General features: G+C 40.0%; 2 protein-coding genes across 2 annotated transcripts; both read left to right on the top strand.

Moving 5' to 3' along the window:
• Window positions 1-14,844: 14,844 nt before the first annotated feature.
• Window positions 14,845-15,306, top strand: LOC149240708 (plasmodesmata-located protein 8-like). Its single transcript, XM_089370288.1, has one exon. The coding sequence runs from the start codon at window positions 14,845-14,847 to the stop codon at window positions 15,304-15,306; it is 462 nt and encodes a 153-aa protein (XP_089226414.1).
• Window positions 15,307-15,369: 63 nt separating this feature from the next.
• Window positions 15,370-16,630, top strand: LOC149240707 (cysteine-rich receptor-like protein kinase 27). The gene is made up of 5 exons (XM_089370287.1): window positions 15,370-15,689; window positions 15,843-15,868; window positions 16,108-16,235; window positions 16,317-16,400; window positions 16,625-16,630. Exons 1-5 carry the CDS (start codon window positions 15,370-15,372, stop codon window positions 16,628-16,630), a joined length of 564 nt encoding a protein of 187 aa, XP_089226413.1.
• The last annotated feature ends 513 nt before the right edge of the window (window positions 16,631-17,143 follow it).

The raw sequence follows: 17,143 nt of genomic DNA, 5'->3' as shown, positions 1-17,143 counted from the left end.
TGTTGAAAGAACGCCATCTCTCTTTCCTTAGTAGCTAGGATTTTCATTGCAAAAAGAACATTAAACGGCTGTTTATCATCTTAGATTGCATTTTAGGAATTGTACGTCTACATCACGCAGTGAACCTGAAAGGCAAATTTCTTAAGCAAGATCAACTGTAAAATAAATTTTAATGAATCTAAAAACGCTTTGGAACCTAACGCACAACATCTAGAAGTCTAGGCTAGAGACGTATTCTAGCGTCGTAAAGCCTGGTAACTGTTTCTTTCATTGTTGGTTGGTTGATTCCTCCACTTTGAGACGATAAGTGCCAGTACGGACTTGTGCTCCCACGTACCGTCGAGTATATATTGGGAGACCACAATAGGCTTTATCCTTTATCCATAGGAAGCCGTGTCTACCACCCTATCGATTGCAATGCACTGAACACAGCATTCAGGAAGATTTACTGCCGTACCGTAAAAATTATTCTGCAGTTTTGCGATTGCTTTGGTAATCCCTCTGTCTAGATTTCCAGAGCAGTATATTTCATTCCTTTTCAGACTCCTTAAAGGAAAAGGTCCATCTGAGCACATGTCACTTCAGGCTCATTAAAAATCGAAGGAGACTAGAGTCATCTTTGTTTTTTCTCGACTCTTAAAAATTGAAAAAACAAGTTGTGTCAAAGTGTCTAAAATTCATCTAATTTGGAAACATACTTCCCCTTGATTTTTAGTTGATCGAGTAATCCGCAATCGTGGAAGAAAGTCAATTGAAACCCCGTCGTTCGCGGAGGCTTACGAGTCAACCGTCTTTGTCTCCAGAATCGAAACTGTTACGGACAAAGCGAACTCGTTTAACCGGTTCCAAATCCCCTGGTAAAGTTAGAACAAGTGTTCCAACACCATCGGAGACTTCGGTTACTCCAAACATTTCTGGTATCCCTGCCTTTACAGAAGAAGTTCAGCAGCCACCAAAGGACAGTAGAACTGATCCTAGTGTGAAGGTAAACACTTGTATTATTGAACCAGCTCCATCTACAGCTGATTCAGAAGGTGTTATTCCCTAAACATCTGTCGCTGCAGATTCTATACCTTCTTCGGCACCAAAAATATTTTACGGACCTGACGGTCTACCTCTTCCACCTGGTCTGATTGCTATAGAAGAGATTGTGGAGGATCCTCCATCTAGTACTCCATCGCAGCTTGGAGTTAGGATCACCCTATATCCTTCTTCATCAGAAATTAGTCTACCGTTATTCGAAGCTCCTATAGAATTGCTAGGCAATCTTTTTGATAGACTAGAAATGTCTAAAAAACCGTCGACATCTAGGACTATGTCATCTGACACAGCGACGACAGAACTCCCTGCTGTCACTCCAACAATGTTTGCTAGCATACCATCTGTCCCAACTAGCTCTCAATCGCTAGAAGGGGCCCACTCAGGGGCTATTTCGACAGTATGGTCCGTTCCTATTTGTTCATTCGGAATAGTGTCCAGGAACTCTTATGTTGAGTCTCAGCAAATTGATCCTTCAGGGTGTCAATTTGGGCAGTCCGGCCCTCAAGGACAAGCAATTCCTTTGAGTACCGAATTACCGCCGTATGGGGGGCAGTACACCCTTTCATTGTCTCCTCCGGGAGGACAACCATACGAGAGTTCACAACAAAATTCAGGTTATGCTGGAATTACATCTAGCACTTGGGTGCCAATACTGCTTCAACAACCAAGAGTTGTATATTCGATGCAACAATGTTTACCTATGTCAAATATATCAACTACGCTGGCTATTGTGACAGTGTCGCAAGTACAATCATTGCCTGTTGTATGCCAATCTCAGGTTTCTCACGTTGTAATGAAACAACCTCTTGTCCCTGCAACTCAACCACAATCGCCAACTAGTGGAATGACACAGGCCCAAACAGGTACAATTACCCCTCATCTTGGTCAAACGGTCAGTATTGGACAACAGCACATGGCTTCACAACCATGGCTGGTGCAATACCAACAACCGCAATTCCAACAAGTATACTAAGGATCTGAGCAACAAATCTTTGCAAATAGTGGGCAACTTTATATTCAAAACGGTCAAAATCGACTATTCTATAATGGTTATGCCCATCAACCTTACCAAAGTTACCAGCATCAAATGCATTATGTTGGTATGCAAAGACCAACTGCTCAGGCCATTCCGTCCTATCCTGGGTATGCTCCACCAAACTTGAATCAACAGTTACCCTTCGTGGCAACTTTAGAGTTACCATATCTAAATCGGCTAACGAACGATCCAATTGCTTACGCCCCTTGGTGGCCAGCGATTCCGCATAAACTTCCGTCAGATATTCCTAAATTTAATGGAAATCCGGGTGAAGACCCATCGAATCATGTGATGACATTTCATCTGTGGTGTTCATCAAACACCCTAAACGATGATTCGATTAGGCTTCGCCTTTTTCAGAGGACGTTAACTGGTCCAGCAGCAAAATGGTATGTTGAGTTACCCAGAGCTTCATTTGACAACTTCAATACCCTAGCCACAACCTTTTTAACCCATTTTCAGTTACCGATAAGGTACGAAATGGGAACAAAACTTCTTACCAATTTCAAGCAAACAACGGCCACTCACATATCCGATCATATTCATGAGTGGCGACGTCGTCATAGAATGGTAAAAACGTATGTTCCTGATCAGCTTTTAGCTAAATGGTTTATTAAGTCATTATTACCTTCCATTACAGAAGATGTGGAAAAAGGAATCGTCACTGAAAAGCAGGTTATTGCTCGTGCTCAATATTTAGACTTGATTTATACTCAGTCTGACATGCTCTACGATAAAATCCCTGACGCTCCCAGACCGGAATTTTCCGTCCCTCCTCCTCCTAAATCGAACAATGACTCTCATGCCGACGATGGCGTGATTGGTACGACAGACACGAAATCGACAAATGCTACATCTAAAAAGGCCCGTAAGATTTCCAGTCAAAATGAAAAAGAAGAACTTCTCACCTCCGAAGTAAATGCTGTCTTGACTGACAAAGGCAAAGAAACCAAGCAACCAGGGGGCAAGAAGAAAAACAAAGGGAAGAAGAAGAAATAGGAGGAATCATCACCTGAAAATTCTTCTGCAAACCCTCCTGGAGATAGGAAACCAAAAAGTCCATGCTTAATATGTGATGAGGATCATTGGACAAGAGATTGTCCACATAAAGCTGAGCTTAAAAGATTCTTCAAGAATTCAAAAACCTCGGCGGTATTGACTGATCCATTTCCAAATCTAGGGACAAATCTGGTTGCTAGTGAAAATTCTTCCCCGTCCCAAGTGCTGATGTTGTCGGTTTCGAAATAGCAAAATGATGCTTTGATATCGACAAGGAATAAAGATTATGGGAATCCACAGCTGTTGAACAACAAGGATAAAGATCAACCTAGTATTTCGACAACAACTTCGACAGAAGTTGCGCCGCCCATCATTCCAGAGCTAACAATAAAAGCACCAAAGGGAGTAGTACACAAGTCAACATTTAATCCTCGTGCCAGAGCAGCACAACATTATAACATAGTGGAAGATCTGGCCCAATCGCCATCTGCTATGTCGACACTTGAAGTACTACCAAATTTCCCATCCCAAAAGCAGGCTTTATTATCAGCCATAGGTGGGATAGACCCAAAGGATTCTAATCTTGTGTCCTTTAATCACAAAGTATATGATCCACAGTAACCAGCTCAACTAGCTTTCCTCATTCAAGTGAAAGCCCTCAACAAAACTGTTCATAGAACAATTATTGATGAGGGGGCATCTACATGTATTATGTCAATGAGTTGCTGGAAAAATTTAGGATCTCCAACCTTGTCACGATCTTCGACGACATTAAAAGCATTTGACGGATGAACATATACCCCGTATGGTATTCTAAGTAACTTGCAAGTTGAACTAGGGGGAAAATCAGTAGAAATAGATGTCAAAGTAATCAACGGAAACCTCGATTACAACATCCTACTGGGAAGACCATGGATATATGCTATGGCTGCGGTTGTGTCGACCTACTTTAGGAAGATTGCATTTCCTTTTCAAGGAGGAATTATAATCGTCGACCAACAAACATTTCTCCCCAATAGTTCCCAAGTTACGGGAAGCATTCCGATGATCCATGGAAGCCCCCATTGGCTTCAAAATATCGGATTAGGCCTACTAAAAGACCCTATATTAATGGAGACTTTTGCCCTCCCACCTCCAATCAATCTGGCGGAAGTGGCGATAGTAGGAACCTGCAATATGACATCTTCGGCCCAAAAGATCTCAGAAAACGATATTAACATGGATCATCCGCAGGTATTGCCTCCAAGCCCAATAGAAATATCATAGCAATCAATGTTTTCGGCATGGGAGGTAGACCTAAATCAATGCTCATCAAGCATTTGGATAGATAGGTCTAAGGAATATGGCACCCTTTCAGGTCCTTGGTCGCAAGTGCATTACACCGACGAAGGAATTATTCAGTCAATGATAATTGAAGGGGCATCATGGGAAGATTACCACCATCGTTCACATCTTCTGGATTATCAGGAAGATACTCCAGATGACCTTCATCATCCTTCAATTTTTGATTTCCTATCAAATACTGTAAACATGGTGGATTCCGAGCGAAACTTGTCCAATATTGAAGAGAAAATCACCATAAATATCTCGACCAAAACGGATGTCGTAGAAAATATTTATGTTGGCAAATGTTGTTCTCCTTCGGAACTGGAAATATATAACACTTTTTTTCACGAATTCAGAGATGTCTTTGCTTGGTCATACGATGAAATGCCAGGCATTGACTCAAGTATAGTTGAACACGAAATCAAGATGTATCCAGATGTCAAACCGGTGCGACAACGGCTACGGCAGGTGCACCCCAAGAAAGCCGCTGCTATCAAGGCAGAAGTTGAGAAACTTCTCCATGCTGGTTTTATTTACCTGGTTCCTCTAACCGATTGGGTATCGAACATTGTTCCTGTGATGAAAAATCAAGGAACAAATGTCATTAGAATGTCTATACGTTTCTCGTTTATTTTTTCTACTAATTTTATCTTCATTTTGACACACAATTAGAGTGTGCGTCGATTATAGGGATGTAAATCAAGCTTGTCCGAAAGACAACTACCCTACACCCTTTATTGACCAGATAATTGATGAATGCGCCAGATGTGAAATCTTTTCATTTATGGATGGATTCTCAGGGTATAATCAAATAAATATCCGCCCACAGGACTAGTCAAAGACTGCATTTATTTGTCCGTGGGGCACATTTGCATATCGCAAATTACCCTTTGGTTTAAAGAATGCAGGGGAAGCATTTCAGAGGGCAATGAATTATGCCTTCCATGACATCAAAAACATCGTTCAACCATATCTCGACAACCTTTCGGCTCATTCGCGAAAGCGAACCAATCATCCGCAGCATTTTGAGTGATATTTCTACGTTGCCGGCACTATAAAATACGACTCAATCCACACAAATGTGTGTTCTGTGTTAGTTATGGTCGTTTTCTTGGCTTTGTAGTCTCAAAGGACAGGATTCGTCTCAACCCATGTAAGGTTCAAGCAATCATAAATTTGCCTCCACCTTCAAATTTGCTTCAGATTCAAAAAAACCAAGGGAAAGCAAACTTTCTGAGGAGGTTCATTCCAAATTATGCCGAACTTGCTAAAGCTTATACACGTCTATTGAAAAAGGAAGTGCCCTTCATCTGGGATCAGATCGCGCAAGCTTCCTTTGATGCTTTAAAAGGATCCCTAATGAAAGCATCATTAATGTATGCTCCTGATTATAAAAAATACTTTAACTTGTATCTGGCTGTAGCGGATAAAACCATCGCAATGGTTTTAGTTCAAGAAGAAAACGGAATTGAACATCCTATATATTATTTGAGTAGGAACTTAAATGATACAGCAAGCAAGTATTCCTATGTTGAAAAGCTGGCTCTCGCAACTGTTCAAGTGATACAGAGATTTCGACACTATGTCCTCTTTCGAAAAACTACCATTTTGTCAGCTTGCAACCTCATGACTTATATATTGTTGTGACAGTTGGTGGGGGGCGAATATTCAAAATGGATAGCAATTCTCCAAAAGTTTGATATGGAATTAGTAAAATCCAAATCAAAGAAATCCCTGGTTTTCGCGGAATTACTATGCGATCTCCCATCGTCGTCCAACGATGAAACATCCAAACAAACCATCATGGATGAATCATTGTTTCTGATATCTTCAAGCAATCCGTGATATGGAGATATAATCATCTATCTCCAAACCCAAAAATATAGGTCTAATACCTCCTGCTTGGAACAAAAACGTATTCGATACCAATCAAAAGATTACATGATCGTCGGTGATACACTCTACTGTCATGGTGTCGATACAGTTCTGAGGAGGTGCCTCACCCACAAGGAGGCCGAAAAAGTCCTGAATGATTTCCATTTAGGCATGTGTGGGGGGAATCAATCTGGTTATGCTATAACGCAAAAAATTTTACGAGCAGGATACTTCTGGCCAACGATGTTCAAAGATTGCATAACCGCAATCAGAAGTTGCCATGCATGTCAAATTTTTGATAGCAAAACCAGAAAACCACCCGCACCTATGCAACTGATAGTTGTTGTTGGGCCATTTGCCAAATGGGGCATTGATTTCATGACATGTAAACCCACCTCGCCCGGGGGGCATGGGTATATCATAGTCGACGTAGACTATTTTACCAAATGGGCTGAGGCGATGCCTACATTAGATAACACTGGTGAAACAACTTCCCTTTTCTTTTTCAATCATGTAGTCGCCAGATTCGGCATCCCACAATCTATAGTCACAGGTCATGGATCACATTTTCACAATCACATGATGGTTGAATTGGCTGCCAAATTAGGGTTGTCCCACAACAGCTCTACTCCATATTACCCACAGGCCAATGGAAAAGTTGAAGCAATCAACAAAGTCCTGAAGCGGATGCTGAAAAGGATGATTGGAGTCCATAAAAGGAGTTGGCACCTAATCCTGTACTCAGCCTTGTGGTCATAGCGAACATCGGTAAGGAATGCAACCGGGTTCACACCTTTTCAACTGGTGTATGGCCTAGAAGCAATCTTACCAATTCAGTGTGAAATCTTGTCCCTCAAACTCGCAATCGACCTTCTCCTCAGAACTTCAGAAGAGAAGGATTGTTTCTTGGAACTAATCCAATTGGATGAAACTCGTCATGATGCCGCTTTGGCTAACGAAGCCCATAAGAAACGAGTCAAGGCGCAGTTCGACAAGAATGTCAAACCCCGTGTCTTCTCAGAAGTTGACTTGGTCTTACTTTATGACCAGGAATCCGATAAATTGGGAGCAGGTAAGTTCAAGTCTTTATGGATGGGCCCCTATTTTTGAGCGAGTGCTAGCAAAAGAAGCCTACAAGTTAATGGATTATGACGGGATTCCACTGGCACAAGTCCATAACGAGTTGTACCTTAAGCGTTACTACGCATGATTCAGTGTGGTAACCTATATGCTTTTGTTACATTTTTGTTTTCGCTAAGAGTAATTGTTTTGGTCGAGTAATCCACTTTTTACATTTGTCGTAGATGTCAGACCCATTGGAATCTTTTGTTGGATATGCCGACGGAGCGAGTCGTAGTTCGTGGAACCTATCTTCTGTGGCCTGGGCCAATTTTGATCCAAACGGCAAGTTAGTAAGTTTAAAAGGGGTATGTATTGGTCGGTCAACAAATAACATCACTGAATATAGCGCGTTGATAGAACTTCTTTCTGATGCCATCACACATGGCATAAGCCAACTTGCCGTCAGGCTAGACTCACAGCTCATCATACTACAACTCATTGGTATCTACTCCATCCGAAATCCAGCTATCTATCGTATGTTCCTAAGGGTCAAGATTTTGGAAAGACAATTTTATTTTATTCAATATCAACATATTTCCAGAAACTTAAACACATTAACAGACTCATTGGCAAATTATGTGTTAGATAGACATTTGCAACATTTATAAAAAGAAGAATTTCATCAGTATTTGCATCAGGATCATGTAACCTAACCAAAATACAACTCCAAAAAACAAAAATATACATATAACTGTTTATGGCTTACAAATAATGTTCTGTAACCAAGACAAAATTGGTCAAATGACCCAAAACTCAAAACGCTAGGGAGCACCCCAGTCTAATGATGCTGGTGATAACAAGTCACCACCTGTGCAATCATGCGTAAAAGCCTAGTCCACCGACTCGGCACACCAGTAGTATGTCACTAAAACCTCAGGGGCAGCTCGTCAGTCCTCACGTCCGGAATAACAAGAGTAAGGTCCTCGACCTGATCCTGCAATGTTGAAAGAGTCTCGACCACATCAAGGTTGCGAAGGATAGCCCTTCCTGCACCCTCTCCCGTTGGAGCGGCAGCTGGCACTCTCAGGCGTACTACTGGTCGAACTGGTCCAACATCTGCATGAGCACATGAGTTTTGATTAGTCCTGATAGAAGAAAGCACAAGAACATTATAAATAGAAATGATAAACAGAGATATGGTCAGAGAATTTACCGATGACACCCCACTGCTCGCCAGCAGGCAGTACCAAATCTGGATCATCCCGGAAATCCATACCAGCATATGGATACTCGGAAAAAACCATCTCCTGACGGTTGAACCACTCGTAAAAGGTATCAGAGAAGGAAATCTGGGATTGACCAGCATGTCTGGCCATAAGGTCGACCCATCTCTGCATCTGTGGCTCAGTCAGTGGAGGCAAACCAAGTGAAACATACTGCGGTTGCATCAGCGGGATCTTTTCCAAGGTGAAAGCTATCAGGATAGAACCATATCCAAAGTTCTTCAATCTTCCATTTTTCACCTTGGTCAGTTGTTCTTTCATCACAGAGAGTACTGCATCACACTAGTTGAACACCTTTGGTTCAAGGCATTCCAAGGTGTACTGCATATAAGACCTGTTGGCCACGTGAAGTGCTGCACTACCAGCCAGTCTAGCAAAAGTGAACAGAATGCTCCTCAGGGACCTGTAAGTGACGTCTCGAATAATGATCTTGCCATCCTTACTTGGCTGAGATCCCTCTCTGCAATACCTGCGAATGTAATCTCTCACAGATTCACCCCCATGGGCCAAACCTGATAATGAGATAGGGGCACCCGGCCTCGCTAAGCCGGTCAAAAAATAGATGTCCACGACAGTCAAGGGGATCAACTTGCCCCTAATCTGGAACACCTGGGTGGTAGGATCCCATGCATCAAGAAAATATTGCAACAAGTTGATTTGTTGCCTCATGCAAGAGATGCGAAAAAAACTTGAACAGGCCACAGTTCTGCAGTGCATTTACCGTAATCGGATCATGTAAAGCAAGCATGTCCTCTTCTTCATGCTCACGTTCTCGCCATGTAATAGGCATTTTGCTCCAATGAATCTCTGAAACAAACAAGAGAAGAGTCAAGGTCCTGATTTGGTGAGAAACAGGCAAAAATTTCCATGAAAAACTGTGCATAAATGGCCCTCTTTGCGCCCATCGCACCCCCAGCAGTGTTCTAGGTGGGATGCATGCTGAATGGCCAATGGCCAAGCCAGCATGCATCGCACCTTTCGATGTAGAAGAGGTGCGATGGAGCCAGGGCGAGTTTTTCAAACCCCAGAGGCTCAGAAAAACCAGAAAACATGCTCAGAATGCAAAATGGAAAGGATGAAATTAAAGAGCTTAGGTTTAGCTCCTACCTAGTCCAGACAACGCTAAGAATCATCCACAGAATCTCCCGGAATCAGCTAGTGAAAACCAAGGGGGAAAGCACCTCCAAAGCTCCAACAAACCAAAGTTCAAATGAAATGGTAAAATGAGAGGTAAAAAGCACTTTTAAGTTACATTTCACGTAATTCAAGTAAAATATTAGTGTTTTAACTCATTTTTCAAACGTATATTGTTCGTTTCTAATAGTTTGATGAAGCAATTGAGCAGACAGTACAACCTTTGAAAGAACAAAGTTGTCAATGGTAAAATCAAGACAATCAATGACCATGATTTCGAGCAGTTTTAACGTGGAATTCAAGCTCGTTAAAAAATAAACATAAGCAATGAGCAAATGTTCCCCCAGAGTTTAAGCTTATTAAAAAATGAACCATTTTCCGGTAAATAACCATTGTGAATGTATTACCATTAGCCTTTGAAGCCTTGGTCGTGTTCTCATCATCACCTGCACTTTGTTTTGGCCGATCATTCACCTCCATTTGATTGTTTACCCTTTTGAGGAACAACTGTGAAGAGTGATCCTGTTAGCCATCCTTGTGACACTGCCGTGATTGGAAAATTCCAAACCTTACCTAGAATCAGCTGCTACCCATATTTATCACTCGTTCCTCAAAAAATGAGTCTCCTTTAAGCTCTTTTCAACTGACTCGTAAAATATGAAAAGATTGCCGAGCCATTGGCCTCTCCAGCTCGTTAAAGGGACTGGAAGTGCTATCCCTCCTTTAGATTTTAATCTTTTTGGACTTGAGGGATTATTACACAAAAAGATCGAGCGCTTGCTTTTTTCGGCTCGTTAAAAGTACCGAAAATCCATCCCTTTTGTATTGTTTTATACTTTTTTCGGACTCAAGGGATTATATGACGAAAAAGGACTATTAGAGTTTTCTTTATGTCCCTTTTTCAGACTCTTTAAAATTGAAAAGGACCGAGTTATCGTTGTCGTTAAACTCGTTAAAACCGAATAGCGACAAACTTGTTCGTACAGACAAGAATGAGTTTCAATATTGCTAGGCTCGTTAAAACATAGCGATGGGTTTGCCCGAAGGGCAAATTATAGAACAAACATATGTTATCCTCCTCAAGCTTGACAAAAATAAAGAGGTACTGGTCAGCAATGACTGGGGAAAAATTGGGAAGAAAACTTGAAGAAACTTTATTGGTAGCAAGTCGCTCTTGAACGTGACACTTTCACTCCACATCCAAGTCGGGTTGGGTTATTCTATTCACTGGTCACATCACCATGGTTCCGTCACACCATCCATATTTGGGGTTAATGCTACCAATCCATCATGTCAGTGTCGCCGATATGTTCAAGAGAAGTCACTCAGAGAATACACCTGTGTCTCACCCACTGCAATACATTCACACTCCATTCTTTCATGACCGCCACCCTGAACCTTATATCATCAGATCGTTTTCACCTCCATTAAAATCATTTGCTTCGTTCCGTGTCATTGATGTGGGATTCACTAAGGCCCTCCTATGACGGATCGCTTCTTGTTGACATTAGCTCACTATCCAAGAAGTCGATCTAGGAACAACCCTTTCAGTACTTTGAAGCTTGCATGCCTCAATGGCAAGTTTCTTACTTCCGGCGACAGGTTTACATCAATGGCCTTCGACCGAAAGATTCTGTGTGGTGTTTGACGCCAAGTCCCTTATTCACACCACGTGAATTGTACTGCAGTACCTTGAGGGTCATCATCATTATCGGTGATTCCTCTCGCACCTGTTAACAACTTACATCATTGGCTAGTAATCAGGCGATGTCTTTCCATGTTCGACTCCAGAACATCTCTCACATGGGTTGACTTATACTTTGAGTGAAGATCGAACGAGATTGAAGACCCCGGATCTAGTTTCATCCATCTGGGCTGCGATATATTTAGGATATATTTAGGAAAATAAAGACATCAAATGTACATCATTACTGCACAGATAATCATCCAATCTAAGGGATGATGGCTCTACCAGAATCATCAGTCTACACTCAGACGATTATCTGTCTTATGTACATGAAAATGAATTTATAAAGTTGAGCATGGGAATGCCCGCCTCAGCTAGATCATGAAAATATTATGAAGATAATGTATTGTATTGTATCTTATTACAGGTCTCCTTCCAGCTTGAAAGAACTTCAGATCCTCATGATAAAGCATTTCACCCGACATCAACAGATTAAAGACCTCATGCTTTAGGGGGCAACTATTATAGACATTTTTGGGCACTGCAACCCCAATCATAAATGTCCATAAACCAAGGGCTCTTAATTCCCTAAAAATTTTCTTCCAACCTCTAAAAGAACAAGGTCAACTGATTGAATCTTCTCCCAAAAGTTCTCCATGAAAAACTGCTCAGAACTGGTCAAAACTAGACCATCTCACCTACTCCATGGTCAAAGTGCGCTGCATCCCACCTAAATACACACAGTAGGTGCGATGCATCTTGAAAATCCCTTCTATGGGGTGCGATGGGCGAGAGTGGACAAATGGCAGGGTCAATCTGCGATGTGGAGGATCATGGAATCTTCTAGAAACTTCTCCTGTGACATTTGCCTCTATGCATTCGCCTAGGGATGAGTAAGAGATCATCAATCTCCAAGTGGAATCAAGAACTATCAGAGAGAGGACACTAATCAACTCTCAAAAGCTGACTCACCCCCCTTGCAAACATCTATATATGGATCCCTCCTCCCAGAGATCCAGAGGCTGGAATTTTGTATGTTGTAAGGAAGTGCTGCTGGCTTCTTGGTGCAATATCATAGTGCTGGGTGATCTAAGCTTTTCATGAGGTGAAGAAGGGCTTTCTTGCTGAGAGGATGATGCTGGGTCAGAACAATTGGTTGTAATCCTCTTTGCTCTTTCTTGATTATCAATAAAGCTATTCAAGTTTTCCTCCACATTCTTGTATGCTTGATGTTATGTGCATTTGTGTGGCCAATATATATCTGGTCCTATATTGTTTATGATAATAGATCTATGTTCTTGGATAGTGTTATGCTGCTTTGATTCTATAGGTGCTCTTTGAAGCTGGGTAGAAAAGGAAGCGAGTAGCAAAGATCTATCAGAAGGGAGAGGAATCGAGCAAGGAACCAAGCGCAAGACAGAGGTTGGTCTCCTTATTCCCCTCTTATCTATTTCTCATAAAGGAAAACGAAAGTAGTTTTAGTTTGTTTGTTTCTAAGGTAGCTACCAGCCTTAGTGGGACTAGCAGCTCTGCATAGACACTAGTTTTCCCGATAACACACTTGCTTGGATTTATCAATAATATCTTCATATTTTCTTTGTGGGTTAATATGAAGACGATGAAAATTGATTGTGTGTACTGTGAAGCAAAATTGATTTAATGTAAGTTTGTTTCCTTATTATGATAAATTTAATGTTAAATAAATAGTATTCAATTCAATTATTCCTTTTTGTTGACAAAAAATAATGTTATTTATTTCTTCTTCTATATGTGGTGTTTTGCACCATAATGCACATGTGCACCAATCATTACACCTAAATTTCTTATGGAAAAATATTTTAGTAAATTATATATATATATATATATATATATATATATATATATATATTATGGGAAATTGAATTATTGGAGGTTTTAAATAGTTTTTGTTTTGTTTTTCATGAGACATTGTAGTGATACCCTTAGAATAATACTATATTTTGATTGTCATTAAAAAATTCATTGCAATTGTTTAAATAATTGGTCCAATTACCCTATTATTAAGAAGAACATTTTCATCACAAATACAACTCATACATAGGAACCAAAAAGTTCTAGATTGACCCTCGGGAACTCACAATGACAACTCACAACAACACATGGAGGCATTAATTCCAATAATTCATTATAAAACAATTTCATTACCCTATTATTAAGAAGAACATTTTCTACAAGACTACAACTCATACATAGGAACCAACAACTTCTAGATTGACCATTGGGAACTCACAACAACACATGGAAGCATTATGTCCAATAATTCATTGTAAAACAATTTCATTACCCTATTATTAAGAAGAACATTTTCATCACCACTACAACTCATACATAAGAACCAACAACTTCTAGATTGACCCTTGGGAACTCAAAATGACAACTCACAACAACACATGGAAGCATTACTTCCAATAATTCATTGTATGTAAAGAATGCCATCCAAAAAATAAAAGAGTAAATAGTGTTATTGAATTCTCTTCATGTTATTTTTATATAGCTTATAAATAAATGGTCCAATTAAATTCCTTCTATATAATTTCTTTATATTTTCTAAACAAATAGTCTTATTAAATTTCCTCCAGATTATTTATATATGAATTATACCTATTATTTATAATTTATAAATTATACCTAATATTTATATATAAATTACAGTGCATCATTACCATATATTTACTTATTCCAACCTATTTGAAGTTCACACTTCAAATATTAGTTTGCGCAATTCAATGTAATAAAAGATGTGATATATAAAATATATATTAAATTTAAAATTATTATCAATTTTCCTACGGAATATATATATATATATATATATATATATATATATATATATATATATATATATATATATATATATATATATATATATATATATATATATATATTACTCATCATTATCGAAAAGCTAAACTGAAATGAAATCCTGAAAGTCAAATGTGATCTTTCTGTTCACATTTGATCTCTGGCGGTCGTTCATTTCACTTATTAAGATAATAGTTGAAGCGATTATTAATTATAGATCACAAACTTCGTGCAGATTAATATATATTTTCTGCCGAATGGATACCCATCTCACAAATTAAATTATTGTGGTTTCAATGGGCTGTGTAGGGGTGTCAGGCTACCACCAATAGTTATCACAGTAACGATCACGACCTCGCTCTCTTAATTGCTTCCCACCTTCGTCTCCACTCAACTGATTCCACGGAAGCAACTTGCGACGACCTTGCGTTCGTTGATAGTTGGCCATGTAATATGAAACTGAAGATGAATGCTATAACTCTAACTTGCCAACGCCATTGCCGAAGCACCTGCTCTCTTCTAATTAGAGTAGAGGAAAACATTGCGAGAACGCCTGGACAATGGCTATGAAGATGAAAGATTTAATTAGCAGCCTCGTACTTACCGCAAGTGTGTGTATGCTTATGCCCCTGTTCGCTGCTAATCCGTTCAATATTCCCGTTAGACGGTTTTGTGAGAATAGCGAATATACGAACGGTAGCGCTTTTCAGAGTAATCTGAACCAGGTTCTGGAGTCACTGGTGGGGAACGCTTCTACGAGTGGATTCAATACATCTAATGATGATGAGGGGCAAAACAGCCATAGTATGGTTTATGGGTTTGCACAATGCAGGGCAGATTTAAACTCCTCCGATTGCAAACAGTGCGCGGCCACTGCAAAAGCCACGATTATATCCGGCGCTGGTATCGGCACTCGTATTGTTGGAGAATGCAACAAAACTTCTGCGTCCATGATACTAGATGCCTGCTTATTACGTTACGACAATCATAGTTTTTCCAACAATTTTAATGAGAACGCATAAAACTTTTTTATATGCAATGCCGGGGAAAACAGTCAGCCAGATTTCACAATTACTATTAGGGCCATGCTCCAAAATGTTCTGTATAAAGCTGCGAAGAGTCCCAATCTTTTTTCTGCGGAGCAAGACGTTGCGCCCTATAATTCCACAGTTCTTATCTACAGCTTGGCGCAGTGTTGGGACGCTCTGTCCAAAGAAGACTGCGAGAAGTGCCTGAATTTTGCGTTGTCCCAAATATATAACAACTACAAAGCTGGAGTTATTGGGTCACAATTCGGATCTGTGAACTGCTACTTGCGTTCCGAGCTTTATCGATTTTTGATCCTCCAATTATCTCGCCGTCGCCATCACCGTCCTCATTGCCCTCGCCGCCAGAAAGCCCTCGAGTATCAAGTATCTTCTTTCACATAGTTTATAATTATCAGGAATATCGTGGGGGATTTTGTCAAGATTTCATTTGGTGATTTCTGAGTTTCCTTGTGTGAATTTTCTGAGATTTCTTGTGCAAATTATCTGAGATTTGTTGTGTAAATTTGCAGAAGCAAAAAGATCTCAGGCGCTCGGGGTAACTCTAGGAGTAGCGGCCGCTACGATTGGATTAATTGCAGCCATATCCCTTCTGAAATTTTTCTCTCGCGGAAAAAATTGGGAACATGATTCTCAAATGAGAGGTCTTGAAATTGTAGATGATTCAGTGACCGATATTATGAACCGTTTCCCTATTTCTTTTTCGCAAGATAATTAAACGATTTGTAACTGTTTCCGCAGAAGCCTAAGGAGAAATTGGCTTGTGGGTGACTATAGCGAATCCGGAGTTTGTTTTCAAATACGAGACTCTGAGAGGGGCCACGTCTAATTTTCACGCAGAGAGAAAGCTTGGCGAAGGCGGTTTTGGATGCGTCTTTAAAGTGAGTGTTTCGTGTTACATTCAGGTTAATTTATATTAGTTACCATTGTTAATGGAGAAACAACAGAAATATTATTGACCTGGCATGATGCTTCTTGATCGGCAGGGGGATCTACCAGATGGCAGAGAGGTTGCAGTTAAACGGCTGAAAATAGGTTCAAGTCAAGGAGATGCGGAATTTTTGAATGAAGTAAATCTCATCAGTCGTGTTCAGCACAGGAATCTAGTGAAACTGCTTGGCTGCTCAATCGAAAACTCCGAAAGGCTACTAGTTTATGAATACCTCCAGAACAGTAGCCTCTATAATTTTATATTCGATTGTTTCTCCCTCTTCAATCGCTGCGCCGATCCTTATTTGTTCGAGCTTTCAGTTTGTTTTGTACTTTGCTAATCTTTTTGGTGTATGTTTTGCAGAAATAGAAAAACGCCATTTACTTGATTGGAGACAGAGGTATGAAATCATTGTTGGGACTGCACGAGGGCTGACCTATCTTCACGAAGAATCTGAAATTCGAATCATTCATAGAGATATCAAAGCAAGCAATATTTTACTGGATCATAGATACAAACCCAAAATAACAGACTTTGGGTTAGCCAAACTGTTTGAAGACGATAAAACGCACGTCACTGTTGGGTATTTTTGCTGGGGAAATACCAAAACCAATTTTCAAACACACACACAGAGACAATGCTCTGTTTTACTTTACTCCAGGATCCTTTTGTGCACAGGAAGACTCAAATTTTTTTTTACTGAGAGACAGAGTATTTCACCACCATAAAAACATTCTATTCATTAAAACCTGATACAAAGATTTATCACTGTAAAATCCTTTTTATATTCACTGCTGTGAAAAAAAACAACTTACTATTGTAATAAAAGTTTACATAAGTTTACTGTTGTGAAAAACAAAATTACACAGGCTTACAAAATTC

Source organism: Pinus tabuliformis, chromosome 8 (genome assembly GCF_031772625.1).
Source record: "Pinus tabuliformis cultivar Carrire ecotype Pingquan chromosome 8, CPIR1, whole genome shotgun sequence".
Lineage (NCBI taxonomy): Eukaryota > Viridiplantae > Streptophyta > Pinopsida > Pinales > Pinaceae > Pinus > Pinus tabuliformis.
Note: the sequence above shows the minus strand (reverse complement) of the source record. Positions and strands in the feature narration are given on the sequence as shown.

Excerpts from the sequence above, each read along its gene's own strand:
- LOC149240708 (XM_089370288.1), top strand. The coding sequence starts at position 14,845 with ATGGCTATGAAGATGAAAGATTTAATTAGCAGCCTCGTACTTACCGCA.
- LOC149240707 (XM_089370287.1), top strand. The coding sequence starts at position 15,370 with ATGCTCCAAAATGTTCTGTATAAAGCTGCGAAGAGTCCCAATCTTTTT. Across the intron at positions 15,690-15,842 it reads CGCCGCCAGAAAGCCCTCGA|AAGCAAAAAGATCTCAGGCG; the intron begins GTATCAAGTATC and ends GTAAATTTGCAG. Across the intron at positions 16,236-16,316 it reads GTGTTTCGTGTTACATTCAG|GGGGATCTACCAGATGGCAG; the intron begins GTTAATTTATAT and ends CTTGATCGGCAG.